Consider the following 14,798-nt stretch of genomic DNA (forward strand, 5'->3'; position numbering starts at 1 on the left):
AACGAATAGTTTGAGGAACACAAGTTCAAGGGGTTGACTTCATCATATCACAGTCCAATCAAGTGTGAGATTTGTGGGCAAACAAGTCCAATTCTAACCCACCTTGCAGCTCACCGGACTTCTTTATGCCAGATACAACAGCACACTTTTCTCCATCTGACTTAAAATTTTGCATAAGAGCATTGGTGAGAATTAACATTAGAGAACATAATACTTTGGTTTTACCTTCTCTGTATTGGCAACCTGTAAACCCCAGAATGTAATTCTCCTTACATACATATAGCTGCATCATATCACAAAGAACTCACAGTATTATATCATTATAATAGATAGCTTCTTTCAAAATGTAGGCTTACTTGTGGTTCCTACAGTTTTAAGTTAAATTTAAGTGAAATGAAAGGTATAGCTCCGAGCTACCAGGCCACTCCAGCTCCTAGTTTGGGTTCAGGAGGTAAACACTCTCTACTTTTAAGGTTAGATTAGACTTAAACTTTTCTTATAGTAGGGATGACTTATGTGATCCTGGTCCAGCTAAGGGACGTGCTTTCAGACTGGGTGTTATGTGTCAAGAGTGGAAGGTTTGTTTGTGTGTCTCTCTCTCCCTCTTTTCCTGCAGGTGGATGTTGGAAGATTGGCTGCCACCTGTAAACTCCAGAATGAGGCCATGTTGGCTCACTCCCCTTGGCAGCTGACCAATCAGAGACAAAGGAAGCAATTTAAAGGCCTCCAGCTCCCTGTTATCCCTCTCTTGCTTCTTGCCTCTTGTCCTCCTGCTTGTTGGACCCTACTATTGTTTGATTTTAAAGGTTTGTGGTGGAAAAGTAGAGCCTAGGTAAGGTCAGGATACCCTATACACTGCACTCACATAGTTTGCACTGTTACAACACTAGTGGATGATGCCATCAGCATAAGTTTTATTTAAGCCCAGTTGTAGAGAAGATAAGTAGGCATTTTGTTTCTTTTGTTTTTCACATCAGAAAGTGATAAGCCAGGTCTTTTTTTTGTTATGCTTTGTTTCATTTGTTTGGCACAACCCCTCACAGCTCTTTCTTTACCCCACATTTCAGAAAACCTTTTTAAATAACTTGTAAATAAATGCTTTTCTTTTGCCACACATGCACCATGGGTTGTTGGTTTACTGATTGCCAGGTGGTCTCTTTTGCGAGATGTAAAGAGGAACATAACACTGGGGTTAACAACACATTCACAAATTCTTAATTCTCAATGTGGTTGTTCAAGAACTGTTTCTATATAAGACTCCTGAGCAGATCTTTGAAGATGTGAAGAGTTAAACTACTGCTAAAGAATCATTCAGTATGATTTTAACTCTTCACAAGGCTGTCGACCATTGTTATTACCATTTTCAGCATAGTAGGCCAATGAAAGACACTGTAAAAGTAGTGAGCAAACAGCCAGCGTTAACACAGCGTTAGCACAGTAGTGCACTGGCTGGGATGGGAGGATGGGAGGACTTTTGGGTTCTGTGCCTGCCAGGTGCCTGTCTGGGTTTTCTCCACTTTCCCCCCACAGTCCAAAGGCACGCTTGCTGATTTAATTGGAGATTCTAATTCGGCCGTAGGTGTTTGACATTCTGTGCTAACCCTCAGATTGACTGGAAACCTGTTCAGGGTGTACCTCGTCTCTTGCCTAGTTGCCTCTAGTAGGCTAAGTGGTTGCAGATTTTCCTTGGTATACCATTACCTTATAGAACAGGAGGATAAAGTTGATTGCAAAGGCAACAAACAAGGCCAGCATCCTCATGTTATAGAAGTTCCTGGCAAAGTAGTTCTGCAGGGACATAGAAAAATGAACATGGTTCTAGGTGTTAGTCTAAGAAACACTTCAAACACAAATAAACCAAGTGCTTCAAATTTGTGCTTTTCATGCCAACACATCTTTTTCAGTTAAAATCCAGCCTTAGTTTAACCATATGATTAATTTGATGAAAGTGTTGGAACAAAAGAACAAAGTTTCTTGTACCAGTAGTTTCCTCTGGTAGGCTATGATCTTCTTCAAAAAGGCAGACCCCTGCAGATCAGGTTCATCAGACTTTGAGATGTGATGCCTTCTCACTTTTGGTTTAATTTTCTCATTCTTTTGTTGTTCCTCTTGTTTCTCTTCACAACCACTTAAAAAAAAAAAAAAAAAAAAGTTTACACTCATATTGCACAATTGCTTCACACATTTTACTTAAATGTACCAGCATTTCACTTATATTCCAAAAGGCTTCTTATGTTTTAAACTGATTTTTTCAACCCTTTTGGGGGGTTAAGTGTGTGTAGATTCTATGTTTAAATTGTTGCACTGGAAAGAAGGAAAGGACAGAAATTTCAGTCCAGTGTATGTGTTGCACATACAGTATGTCCGAACTGACAGTAAAGCAGTTTATCCAACAAATATGTTTACGTACTCGGATGTTTTTTCAGGTTCACACTGAGTCTCTGGTGTTGCCTCATTTTCCCCTGAAGAAGAGTTTTTCGACTGAAACAGAAAATATTTTTAGACAAACAACTCAATTGTTTGCAATTTAACTCTTGTGAATCGTCCTTTGACATTTCTCTATTTTCGTCTCTTGTCTCATCTTCAACTACAGGATTAATTAACGTGAAGTTTAGTGCATATCTGGCAACCACAAAAAGTGTGATTTTGGTACTGTAACTTCCATGTTCATTATATGATGCACACTGGCAAAAATGTTTCCTTGCAAAATCCATGTAAAATAATACATACATTTTTTCTGAGCATCAAAAACCCAACAAAAGAGTCGAAAAATTATTGCTTGTTTTAATCCAATTTGTGTGTAAGGAACACCAAGCACAGCCAGCGGAGCCATCAGATGCGTTTTGTTTCAGCCAGCTTCAGTGGAAAATGTTCCTAATTCACATGTTCAGTCGGATTGTCAGCCACGTACCATGAAGATAAATATTTGTGATCATTGATGATTCATCTATACTTGTCCATTTTTTAAAAACTGATAAAAAGGAAAAAAGCGAGGCAACAATAAGCTGTAGTTTTGCGTTTCAAAATACAGCATCTCAACTCACCTGATGCCTTCTTCTAAGTTCATTCTGTGGTTCTTGAGGTGGGGTCAGGGAGGGAACAGGGGTGTTGAGGAGTTCAGTAAGGCTGGCATTTGGGTTATGGGGGGTGACCTTGTACTGTCCCCCCTCCCTTCGTAAGTCCAGACCAAAAATGTCAGACAACAGGTCAGTTTCACTTGTGCTAACTGACAGGTCAGCTAGATCCTCCTTTGGGGAGCTGTGATCAGATAGCCTCTTTTCTCTGTTCTCACCCTCACCCCGCACCTCATCCTGGGTGGGGTCTACCATGTTGGCCAGCAAATCTGACACCTGGGAAGATAGTTTAGGTATTAAGGAATAGCGCCCAAGTAAATCTGGACTAAGACATTTTTTTTCTTCTTTTTATATAAAATGATATTTAAAAACCTTTATGGCCTTGGCCCCATCCACCAGATTTCCTCCCATGCAGGCGCAGTAAAGAATTCTGCAAAATCCTCGAGTCACACTGAACGCCACATGGAGGAGTCCTAGCAGCACTGACCAGTAGAAGGAGACCAAGGTTGTCACAATATCTTTCACTGTCATGTTCTTTATTTTCTTCACCTGTTTCTTCAAGCTTTTCATAGACAGCACCTGTAAACAAGACAAAGACAGTCTCTTCCATGTAGCTGAACAGAGCACATCTTAAACATCACCATGCATATATTTCTGCAGCCATAATATTGCAACCTCTAAAAGTTAGTAAAAGAGTTAAGTTGCCATACATTGAGAGAAACTTCCATCATTTGACTGACTTATTGAAAGAAGTGTTCAAATACTTTTATAAAAGGCATAGTCCAAATTGGTGGAAATTTTCTCATTACAAGCTTTTAAAATAAACTTGTTAAAATAAATATTCAAATGCTTCTCACAACAATTCACAATTATATGCACACTGTTAGCTGCAGTCAGTGGTGACTGTGCTCACACCTTTATTAGCAGTGTGATGTTGTGTTGGAGAGATATCAGTGCCATGTGAACAGTGGTAACAGAGAAGAAGCTTGTGTCAGGGTTCTCCTCGTCTGGTTTCTCCTGCTCACTCTCCTCTTTAACTACTGAGCGTTCACCAACATCAGACATCTGAGCTGCTAGTTGCATTTCAAATATAGTGTCTTCGCAGAAATTCACAAACAGTTCCATCTTCTCCTTCTCCCCCCCTTCATTCACCACATCAAAGATGAACTGACGCTTGGATTCCTTAACCTGGAAAGAAAACAAAGCAGCTATGAACACTGAAGACTGTAAACTAACTAAATAGTCCGATTATGGCAATTAAATAATATCGTCTTTTAATTATCCCACAGTGAGGACAGTGTTACAGCAGTACACATTCCGAAGGACAGTGCATACAAGACATAAAAAATAAAATACCAAATGAATACAAAATACTAGTTCGACATATATGGTCTACTGGGAGCAGGCTTGGTTGTACAGCCTCACAGGAGCAGGAAGGAAGGATCTGTGGTATTGGTCCTTCACACAGCATTAGTGAAGCAGTCGACTGCTCAAGGTGCTGTCCATTCCTGTTACAGTGCCATGAAGGGGGTGGGACTGGTTTTCCATCAGGGATGACAGCTTTGCTACCATCTTCCAATCATCCACCACCCCCATAGCGTCAAGAGGGCTGTGTACAACAGAGCCGGTGTTCTTCACCAGTCTGTTCAGTTTCTGTTTGTCTGCAGCTGAAATGCTGCTGCTCTAGCAGAGCACTCCATAGAAGATTGCTAATGCCAACACAGAATCATAAAAGGTCCACAGGAGTGCTCCCTTTACTCCTTAAAATAATGATAGTAATAATAATAATAATAATCTCATCTCATCGTCTACTACCGCTAAGTCCTCACTAGGGTCATGGGGGTTGCTGAAGCCTATTCCAGATGTCATGGGTGAGAAGTGGGATACACGCCAGCCTATCGCAGGTCTAACACAGAGACATACAACCATTCATACTCACACTCACATCTAGGGTCAATTTAGAGTCACCAATCAGCCTAACGAGCATGTCTTTGGAGGTGGGAGCTGGGAGGCATCAGCGCTAACCATTGTGCCATTGACAATACTACTACTACTAATAATAATAATAATAATACTAATAAGATATATATTTGTCGATTAATGTGTTGTACCTGAGGTTTTTCCCACTGTGTCCGACTAGATTCGCTAATCTCAAAGTAAACTCTTTCAATGCGCTTAGCACTGCCCATGATCTCGATCCGGCCTAGGTATGGTTGAAAGTAGTTAAGGACACTCTCTGCCAGTTCCAGGAAGGTCTGTAGCCGGGCATCGTGAGGCATGTGCTCTGACAAGTTGGTCAGCAAAACTGCCACGTTAAAGCCTATGTCCTTTGAAAAAACAGTTCAGTTAAAAGTGATTTTGCACATGAATTGCTTTACTGTAATTTGCAGTTTTAAATTAAAACTGAATCAAGATATAATACCTGATCTAACTACAAAATGTAAAAAAACAAACAAAAAAAACAACAACAACAAAAAAAACACAGATATCCCCTTCGCCCAGTCTAACAGATGAAAGTCAGAAAACAGAAAAGAATAGAAACAACAATAGGGCTCTCCAGATAAACCTACTGATACACTTCTCTAAGGAGTTTAATCATTCTGAATGCCTTACATTTGGACAATATAAGAATTCTTGAGGACAGATTTACAGAATTATAAACATTTATAAACCTTATTTTCATTTAGAATTTACCTTGGCTGGCTCATGAAAGCGTTCCACAAATTCCTCATAGTCCAGGAGTTCATTCTCATCAGTCTCAGCACAGGACAGCAAAAACTCAGTCTCAGACTGTGTGTAGTGTTTATGGCTCTCCATGGCCTTATGGAAGTCCCTCTTGGAAATGACACCTACAGTATCAGTTCATTCACAAAATCTATCAGCCATCAGGAGCTCTCTTCATGTAAGTGGTCTTAATTTTCAAATAGTTGATCCCTTAATGACAAATATGATGGAATATATGTTATTAAAACCTTGCCTTTTCCATCAGGGTCATACTCCTTGAAGGCATCTGAGGATGTCAGGTCTTTTAGTTTTAGGAACATGTCAAAGAACTTGAGGATCATTTCAACGTTGTTGGAGGACTCCACCAACATGTCCACCATTTGTTTCCCAATAGTCCCATTCACAACGTTGCCTGCGGAACAAGCCATCATATTTAATATGACAAACCACAACGAAACATTTTTCACCACCCACACAAGACAAAAGCTAAATATTTGTAATGACTGATCAAGCAATAATCAAAGGTTTTTGGGAGGAATTTTTAGAATTGTACTTTGCAAAAACAGCGTCCTCCAAACACATTAAACATTAAACATATTTCAGCACAGGACCTTTTTATGAGCTATTTCGGATGTAACTCCTGCTTTGGTATTTAATACAGATGTAGATTTAAAAGCAAACCGACCCTCCAACATAGACAGCAGCATGACCACCATGTCTTTCTGCAGATCCATCAGTTCCTTCAGTAACTCAATCTGACTTGAGTCCTGAAGTGAAAATGGAAATGAAATATCAAGAATTTATCAGCTAATTACTTTGAAATCGAAATACGATATGAAAACATCAGTAAGATGAGCTTTATGACTGAGTAACTGACTAGTAAGAGAGCTTCAGTATCAAGTCGCTTCTCTACAAGAAGGGCCACTTGAGATGGCAAGAATGCATCCTTGCTGCCTCTAGTGAGGACTAAAGTTTGGTCCATTTATGTTTGGACAATTTTCAATTGTTCCAACTTTTTTTCTTCAGTTACTATTGGGTAATATGAATAGTAAAGTGTGGATTTGCACCACCTCCAGTGGTTTAAAGATGATGATGTATTCTTTGGAATGTGAGAGTTCAACATTACATTCTTGTTCTCACAATGTACAAAACTGTTAATTTGGATTGTTTCACTAGCTGTGAAAGCTCCATTGTTCACACATTGTAGGTCCGCAGAACAAATTTCTTACATTTTCAGAAATTCCATCTGTGTCCAAATCTATATGACCTAACTGTATTTCAGTCATGAAGTCTCCCAGAAGATTAAAAAAACTCACTTGACTCACCTGAGATAATTTCATCTGCATATGAGCAAAGACATGTAGAAAGCCAACCACAGCATCCCACAGTCGACTGTGGGCCAAACTCTGCTGGTTGCCAGTACATGGACCCTACAACATCAATAACAGTCAAAATCAGGTTGGTTTTATTCAGCAGTACTTTCCCAGATTGAAATATGTAAGCAGGCATATATTACATTTACATCTATCATTTGTGACATTTACATATACATAAACATCTATTATAATAAACCCATCCATGTCTGTCCATTTGTAAATCCATCCAAGATATTTAAGCATAGCAATGATGACAGTGATGATAATTGTCTCCTACCTGGATGTACTCTGTGAGAGTATTGAAAACCTGCTTGGCCACACGAATTGCCTTTGAGAAATTCCTCTGCCCCTGATCATCAATAACATCTTTCCCAGAATAATACCAGTAGAAATCACTGATAGACTCCTGGAGGAGAGTAAAGCAGAGGGGCAAGTTATGGGAGTGAGAGGGGTAGAAGAAAAAAAAAAATACTGCTTTAAATAGGTTTCACTGTTATTTGATTATGATCGCCCCAACAATATTGCTATTAGTAGTGAAATTTAAACAGTACAATTCCTTAAAATTGGCAGTATTACATTTTTAAATAAGTGACATGGAACATGGATATGGAACAAACAGAATGACCTCACAACAATATTTTCGACATTTGAATTTTTTGACATAGCAAACAGGAGAACAAACCAGGGCTATTTTAGCAGGTAGTTTTCCCAGCATTTGATTTTTTATTTAGTGCCAGACACTTGACTCAAAGGCCATTTTATGGAGATATGTGGGATATTCCTTATTTATTTCTTCATCATATAACTTGTTAAAAATCTAGCGTTGAAATTTAAGTGTGATGTTTGCATTTGGAAACTGGACCCATGGATACATAGTATGTGTTCAAAGGAGCTCCCAGTGAAATAGGTCATGCTGTTTGATAGATTGGCTAGGTATGGTTTCCAAAGGCATTGTGTGATGTTAGTATAGGTAGAGTGAATAAAAATTTACTATCAACAAAGGATTACAGCAAATGGAAAGCAAAAAAAAGAGTTTAGTTTAGGAATTTCGTTTAAGACTTGGGACATTCTGAAATAACTGAGTAGTAAGTGAGTTCTGTTTTTTGTTGTTGTTGTTGTTTGTTTGTTTTGTTTTTTGATTAGGTTAATCTACGGACCAGCAGTGGTGAATAGAAAAAGGCAAACCTGAACTCTGAGAAGGTAGTCAACAGTAGATATGATGATGTTAACAGTGGTATTGTTTCCCGTTTGTGTCCTCAAGTAGTTCTGGAAGTCTGAAACAAGTTACCACAAAATATATCAGGAAATATGTTCAAGGCTACCTACAGTACAAGTAACTTTCAGTAAAAGATTGATGACTCTCTGAGCATTAATCTGAGTTAAATTGGACATGTAAAACTTTATATATGTACTATATGTACTATATATATGTACAAATTTTCATTAATTTTAGGATAACAGAATATGTCAACAACTTTCTCTAAAAAGTATTCCTAAATCTGCTTAGCTTTATTTCTTGATTGAATCAATAACCACACTTGCACACACCTGAATTATGCCCTTCACATAGCAGCTGCAGGAAGCGGAATAGGTCACAGGTGAACTCATCATTCTGCATGACCTTCTCACCTGGCCAGAGACAATACACACAGCCCACACACAAACACACACAGCCCATACAGAGGGATGCATACATGTATAAATGCACACACATGCATAGAAACAAACACATGTATACAGAAATGAAAAAACAAAAAAACACCAACAGAGCGCAAAAGACATAAAGGAAGGGGAAAGAGAGACAAAAGGCATAAGAAATGGTTCCAAATTACAAGAAATCCCCAAGATTTTCTATTTTAGTCAGTGGAATGCACATGGCCATGATACACTATTTCTATCTTACACACAAATACATACACAGTTTGAGATGAGCACTGGACAACCACAGCACTAGTGGTGTTATAAAAGGGACTGATTTTTAAACAGCAGCATTTTACAGTCAGGACTGGATTCAGGCTCATTTCATGGTTTGGCTTTAAGAACTTATGCATACACTCACTTGCCACTTCATTAGGTACACCTATTCAATTGCTTGTAAGCACAAAGAGCTAATCAACCAATCACATGGCAAGCATCAGAATGGGAAGAAAAGGGGATTTAAGTGACTTTGAACGTGGTATGGTTGTTGGTGCCAAATGGGCTGGTCTGAGTATTTCACTACTGGGATTTTCATCCACAACCATCTCTAGGGTTTACAGAGAATGGTCTGAAAAAGAGAAAATGATCAGAGAGCAGCAGTTGTGTGGCCGAAAATGCCTTGTTGATGTGAGAGGTCAGAGGAGAATGGGCAGACTGGTTGGAGATGATAGAAAGGCAACAGTAACTCAAATAACCACTCGCTACAACCAAGGAATGCAGAATACCATCTCTGAAAGCACAACACGTCCAACCTTGAAGAAGATGGGCTACAGCAGCAGAAGACCACACCAGGTGCCAATCCTGTCAGCTAAGAACAGGAAACTGAGACTGCAGTTCACACAGGCTCACCAAAATTGAAAAAACGTTGCCTGGTCTGAATCTTGAGTTCAGCTGCGAATTTTGGGTGACAGGGTGAGAATTTGGCTTCAACAACATGAAATCATGGATCCATCCTGCCTTGTATCATTGGTTCAGGCTGGTGGTGGTGGTGTAATGGGGGATATTTTCTTGGCACACTTTGGGCTACTTAGTACAAACTGAGCATGGTTTAAATGCCACAGCCTACCTAAGTATTGCTGCTGGTCATGTCCATCCCTCAATCCAACAGAGCACATTTGGGATGTGGTGGAACAGGAAATTTGCATCATAGATGTGCAGCCTTCAAATCTGCAGCAACTGTGTGATGCTATCATGTATGGACCAAAATATCTGAGGAATGTTTCCAATACCTTGTTGAAAGTATACCACAAAGAACTGAAGGAAGTTCAGGCAAACGTCCAAATGTTGACTAGGAAGGTGTACATAATAAAGTGTATATCACAAATACACTGATGTTGGTGCCAGCTGCTCTGACTGAGCCATACTGCTTTGTACAATGGAATGCAAAAGGAAGCAGATGACACATTTCACAACATCTTACAGACACCAGGATAAACAAAAAAGGATTATATCCATACAATATGACAACAAATTGAACTAGGTTGAGGGCCAAAGATCTGTAGGTCTAAAATAAGACTCAAAGTGTAAATTTCATTATGTGTTTGGTATGTCAGAGGTCTAGTCTTACTTGCCCTGGCCTAAAGTGACAGACTGAGGAGACTCAGTTCATGTTCACTTGTATAATGCAAGTAAACAGTTATTTGCTACGAAATAACAGAATGCTATTTACCATTTTTATGGTTACAATCCAGAATGCTGTTGTAATGCTGCTGTGTGCTTTTAATTGTGAATACAAAGTTAATTGGGCTGTCTGCAGTTTATTCAGGTATGATTAGGCTGAAATCACTATTTAGTGTGTACTTCATACTTTCAGGCTCAGGCTTCAAACCTCAGTAACAAACCACATGATGGAAGTACATATTCATCAAGTATCCAGAGATATGTCAAAGGAATGTAGAAAAAAATTAGTAAACCCAAAGCAGAAAAAAATCCATGAAAGAATGTGGTTAACAAACACAGTAATGGATGCCAACAATTACAACAACCATGTTCATTACATAGTATTGGGGGGAAATTAGTCAAAACAAAATCAAAAAGTGATTTAAAGTTATTTAAATGGAGTGACTACAGAACAGCTCAGCAACAGAGAAAAGAGGTAAAGAAGGAGGAAAAGATGAAGGAATAAATTCATCCCAATCTTGAAGAGCAGGCAGCTAAGAACAGCCCAGTCCCAAGTACAACACTTACTGTGGGGGGAAAGGAGATGAGAAATAAACATGCTGCAAATAATGGCCTCTATATACCTTGTCCTTAAAACAATGAAAATATTATTGAGCCCTAATTCCTGGCTTCTTTCTTCCTGTTCTTTTTATAGTTTTGCAATGCTGATTTTATAGCTTGTGTTTTATAAATAAAATTTACTTGACTGTTTTCCCCAACCCATGTCTCTGAAGACTATTTCACCATCCTATATATTGCAACAGAGTTCAGCAGTGCAAACTGCAGTATGCAAAATAACCATCAAAAATTCTATGTAAGAACCTTCGCAAAGCAGAATTTTTTTGCAAAACCTCTATGCTTGTTATTTTCCTGTGGCCACACCTCTTCTCTTTTCACATAGGTAGGTCATTCAACGCAACACTGCAAGTCTTTGCCAGCTCACCGGGTCCCCTGTAGAGGTTGTCAAGCGGAGTTGAGATCTCAGACATGCTATCAAGTGGAATAGGGCTGCAAGAACTGAACCAAGACCTTAACAATGACACTAAAAATAAAAAGCACTATTGTTTATTATAAAAAGGTCGCAGTACTTAAAATAATATTAATAATCTGATTAAAAATCTTTTTATCATAATTAAAAAATATGGATAAAATGTGCAACTTACGTGACTGCTAAATATATTTATTATATTATTATAATAAACAAAATGTAATAAATAATTCAGAAAATCATAACTGGGAAAATATTAAGACATTCAGTGGCATGGGTCTCCCTGAGACTGATTAAGCAATTTGCTGTGGTTGTCTGAGGAAATGGGAAATACCTCAGTGCTGTAGCAAGATAGGGTGTGTTATTGTGCATGTGATGGCATTAGTGTGTATGTGATGATGTTTAGTATAAAAAAGAAGATGATAAAAAAGGTGAGCTCAAGGCTTCAAGCTGGGGATTTCTTCTTGAAAATGGACTACTCAGGGCTTTGTCTCTCCATCCACACAAAGAACTCAAACCGTGGACAGGAATATTGGTATACAGAACATCTCTTTCCCATCTCTTCCTCAATTGTCAGAAATAGAATGATAGAGATTGGGAATATAGTCGGTGAGAAGCATTTAAGGAGCTCAACAGTGTCAGAATCTGGGAACTGGGAAGAGAGTGGACCCTTTAAACAGAGAGCTGGTTAATACAAGTTCTAAAACATGGGCTTGCAAACCCTGGGAACTTAGGTCAAACGTTTGATATTAGGTTAGTTTAACTCATACTGCAGTTAAATAATGAAAAACAAGAGAAGAGTTTAAATTCTAGAACAGTGATTGGCCACTCGAATGTAAACAAAATAACCTGGCAGACCCTAGCAACAATGATAGAGTAATATTACTAATTATTTATTTTAGAATTCAAATGTGTCTACATTAGACTACCTGAGAAAAATATCTGGTTCCCTAGCTGGTCATTTTTTGTACCGATGCTTGCCATATAAGTGTGAGTCAGAAAAAGACGGACATAATGGCTGAGAACAGAGAGGGGATTGTACACTTCACAGATAACAACTAGCACAATTAACATCTCCATTACTGAGACAACAAAACCAGCTGACTTGAGAGAGGCTGTAAGACTGAGAGAATTGGGTTGACAGATGACAATGTTGGAAGGAAAATATATTGTGAGAATGTGCCAGATACTGTACAAATCCTGAAGGGCAGGCATTCATGGATAGTTTTAGATAGCAACCTGTTCAGTCGGCCTGAACATGTCTTTTAGAATCTGCCAAATACATTCCAGAACTTGTCTAATCTAAATTCATGAGTGGACTAAGCCTTAAAACATTATAAAAAGTCCAATAGAACCAACCAGAACGTGAGTTATAATTGGCCCAGTCAAAAAAGAGGGATAACAATGGTGACTGTAAGGCTGGAAACCAACTACAGACACAGAGCTGATAAAGAACAAGGTTTGGAGGTCTACACTCAGGACCTGGACAGAACTGACACAACAGCTAGCCAACTGTGGTGAGAAACCCACCAACACACAAGAAAAGGACAGAAGGCATAATTACCACGCTCATGAGTGATGACTGGGGAGGAAAAGAAAGAAAGTGCAGTAAATTAAAATGAGATAAGGAAAACAGGGGAGAAAGAAAGAGAGAAAGAAAGTAAGAAACAAAAGAAAACATTACATTTAAGGAAAAGAGTCTTAAAGTGTGGTTGTTTGGTTAATATTATAAAAAGAGAACCTGTGCAGCAGACCCTTCATTTGGTGGATTAACTTCTTCTGAACAGGGGCCTTTCTAAAAGCTAGTTTGTAAATTTTGTACAAAATGAAGAAAAAAATAATCAAAAATTATGACTAAAAACCAGTTAACAGTTGTAGTTGGCATCCTGACTTAATATCATAATAGATACAAGAAGAATTAATACTAAGTTTCCTGTACAGTAATTTGTAATTTTGAAAAGAGTATGGAAAATGTAAAATATTGTCAAGTATTGTGTATTTCTCCATTCACAGTAACAAAATTACTTTTTATGAAAATACTCCAAGTGTTAATTTTCTTTGGTTACCACTTTAATGCAAAGGGGGAAAAGACATGGAGATTCATTGCAGTATGAGATGGCAGCAGGCAATAGAGAGGTCCTGGGCATGCTGATCTCTTTAACAGCAAACTGATTCTAGGCACAAAACAAACTGCTGGACCAGATTTGGGAACTTCTCAGGCATTAGAAAGAGCATTTTGGGGATCCCCTGCCATAATTCCCTAAAACCAGGGAGGTAGAGTCTAAGGACACAGAGTCTCATCAATGACCCCGGCAGATGAAGTAGTTAAGAAACTGCAAGTGGGTGGGGATGGAAGAGATTCACCCTGTAATGCTGAGCTGAGAGCTGAAGGCTCTGGACATTGTTAGGCTGTCTTGGCTGACTTACTTGTGTGGAGTTGGGGAACAGTACCAGTGGAGTGGCCACCAGGATGGTAGTTTCCATTTCCATTTTTTGGAGGGTGTGCTCCAACAATTAGGGAATCACAGCATTCTTGGGAAAGTTTATTCGGTTGAGCAGTGTGATTTCCATCCTTGACATTGAAAAATGGGCCGACTCAACATCAGACTTTGATATTCTTGGAGTGTCACATGGATGAATTATTTTTTTGATAACTTGTTAATTTATTAATACAAATGAGGCTCTATTTTTAATATGTATAAGTCCCTACTAAGTGATAAATAAAGAGTTATCTTATCTGTTTATGATGACTCAGATCAGCTTATACTGTTGCCCCTTTTACATTTGAGGATATTCCATAGATTTTTTCGATACATTTAAGGTGGAGGTCTGGTATGATAGTAATCATAGCATGATTTTTTACCTTTTATTCAAATAACAAGTATGGGAAAATATAATTTTAATCAAATATTAAAGTCTCTTGAAAGAAATGTACTCCCTTGTACTATGTCACGCTTTTTATTTAAAAAATCTTTTTTCATCCTAAATTGCTTGAGAAGTAATGCGAATCCACCTCTTTAAATAGGTATTCGCTTGAATAAGATCACCTAGAAAACTGATTTAGACAGATAGATGCAGACTGTTGAGTGGGAATACATTAATTTTAAGTGTTTGAACAAACTACAAAATACATTAGTAATGTAACATACAAGAACAAAACAGCTGGAATTTAAGTTGAACAAAAAATAAAAATAGCTTTAAATTAAACTAAACCACTTTAGAAATCAGATTTGTAAGAAAAACAGTTATTATATCCATTTAACATTATAACAACTTAAT

General features: G+C 38.3%; 1 protein-coding gene across 8 annotated transcripts in view; it reads right to left on the bottom strand.

Moving 5' to 3' along the window:
• Positions 1 to 14,798, bottom strand: part of ryr2a (ryanodine receptor 2a (cardiac)) — a 235,045-nt gene that overhangs the window by 17,716 nt on the left and 202,531 nt on the right. For 5 of the 8 annotated variants that reach the window (XM_047609637.1, XM_047609636.1, XM_047609633.1 and 2 more), the window contains 15 exons: positions 13,084 to 13,101; positions 8,723 to 8,803; positions 8,360 to 8,448; positions 7,452 to 7,580; positions 7,124 to 7,228; positions 6,484 to 6,565; positions 6,052 to 6,210; positions 5,769 to 5,923; positions 5,186 to 5,401; positions 3,990 to 4,262; positions 3,447 to 3,653; positions 3,045 to 3,350; positions 2,411 to 2,481; positions 1,981 to 2,128; positions 1,702 to 1,788 (listed from right to left, as the gene is read on the bottom strand). In XM_047609637.1, coding sequence (XP_047465593.1) covers positions 1,702 to 1,788; positions 1,981 to 2,128; positions 2,411 to 2,481; positions 3,045 to 3,350; positions 3,447 to 3,653; positions 3,990 to 4,262; positions 5,186 to 5,401; positions 5,769 to 5,923; positions 6,052 to 6,210; positions 6,484 to 6,565; positions 7,124 to 7,228; positions 7,452 to 7,580; positions 8,360 to 8,448; positions 8,723 to 8,803; positions 13,084 to 13,101 — 2,126 coding nt within the window. The remainder of the gene's footprint in view (positions 1 to 1,701; positions 1,789 to 1,980; positions 2,129 to 2,410; positions 2,482 to 3,044; positions 3,351 to 3,446; positions 3,654 to 3,989; positions 4,263 to 5,185; positions 5,402 to 5,768; positions 5,924 to 6,051; positions 6,211 to 6,483; positions 6,566 to 7,123; positions 7,229 to 7,451; positions 7,581 to 8,359; positions 8,449 to 8,722; positions 8,804 to 13,083; positions 13,102 to 14,798) is intronic. The other 3 variants (XM_047609639.1, XM_047609638.1, XM_047609635.1) reach the window with 1 other exon arrangement.

The sequence above is a fragment of the Mugil cephalus genome, chromosome 16, assembly GCF_022458985.1.
Source record: "Mugil cephalus isolate CIBA_MC_2020 chromosome 16, CIBA_Mcephalus_1.1, whole genome shotgun sequence".
Classification (NCBI taxonomy): Eukaryota; Metazoa; Chordata; class Actinopteri; order Mugiliformes; family Mugilidae; genus Mugil; species Mugil cephalus.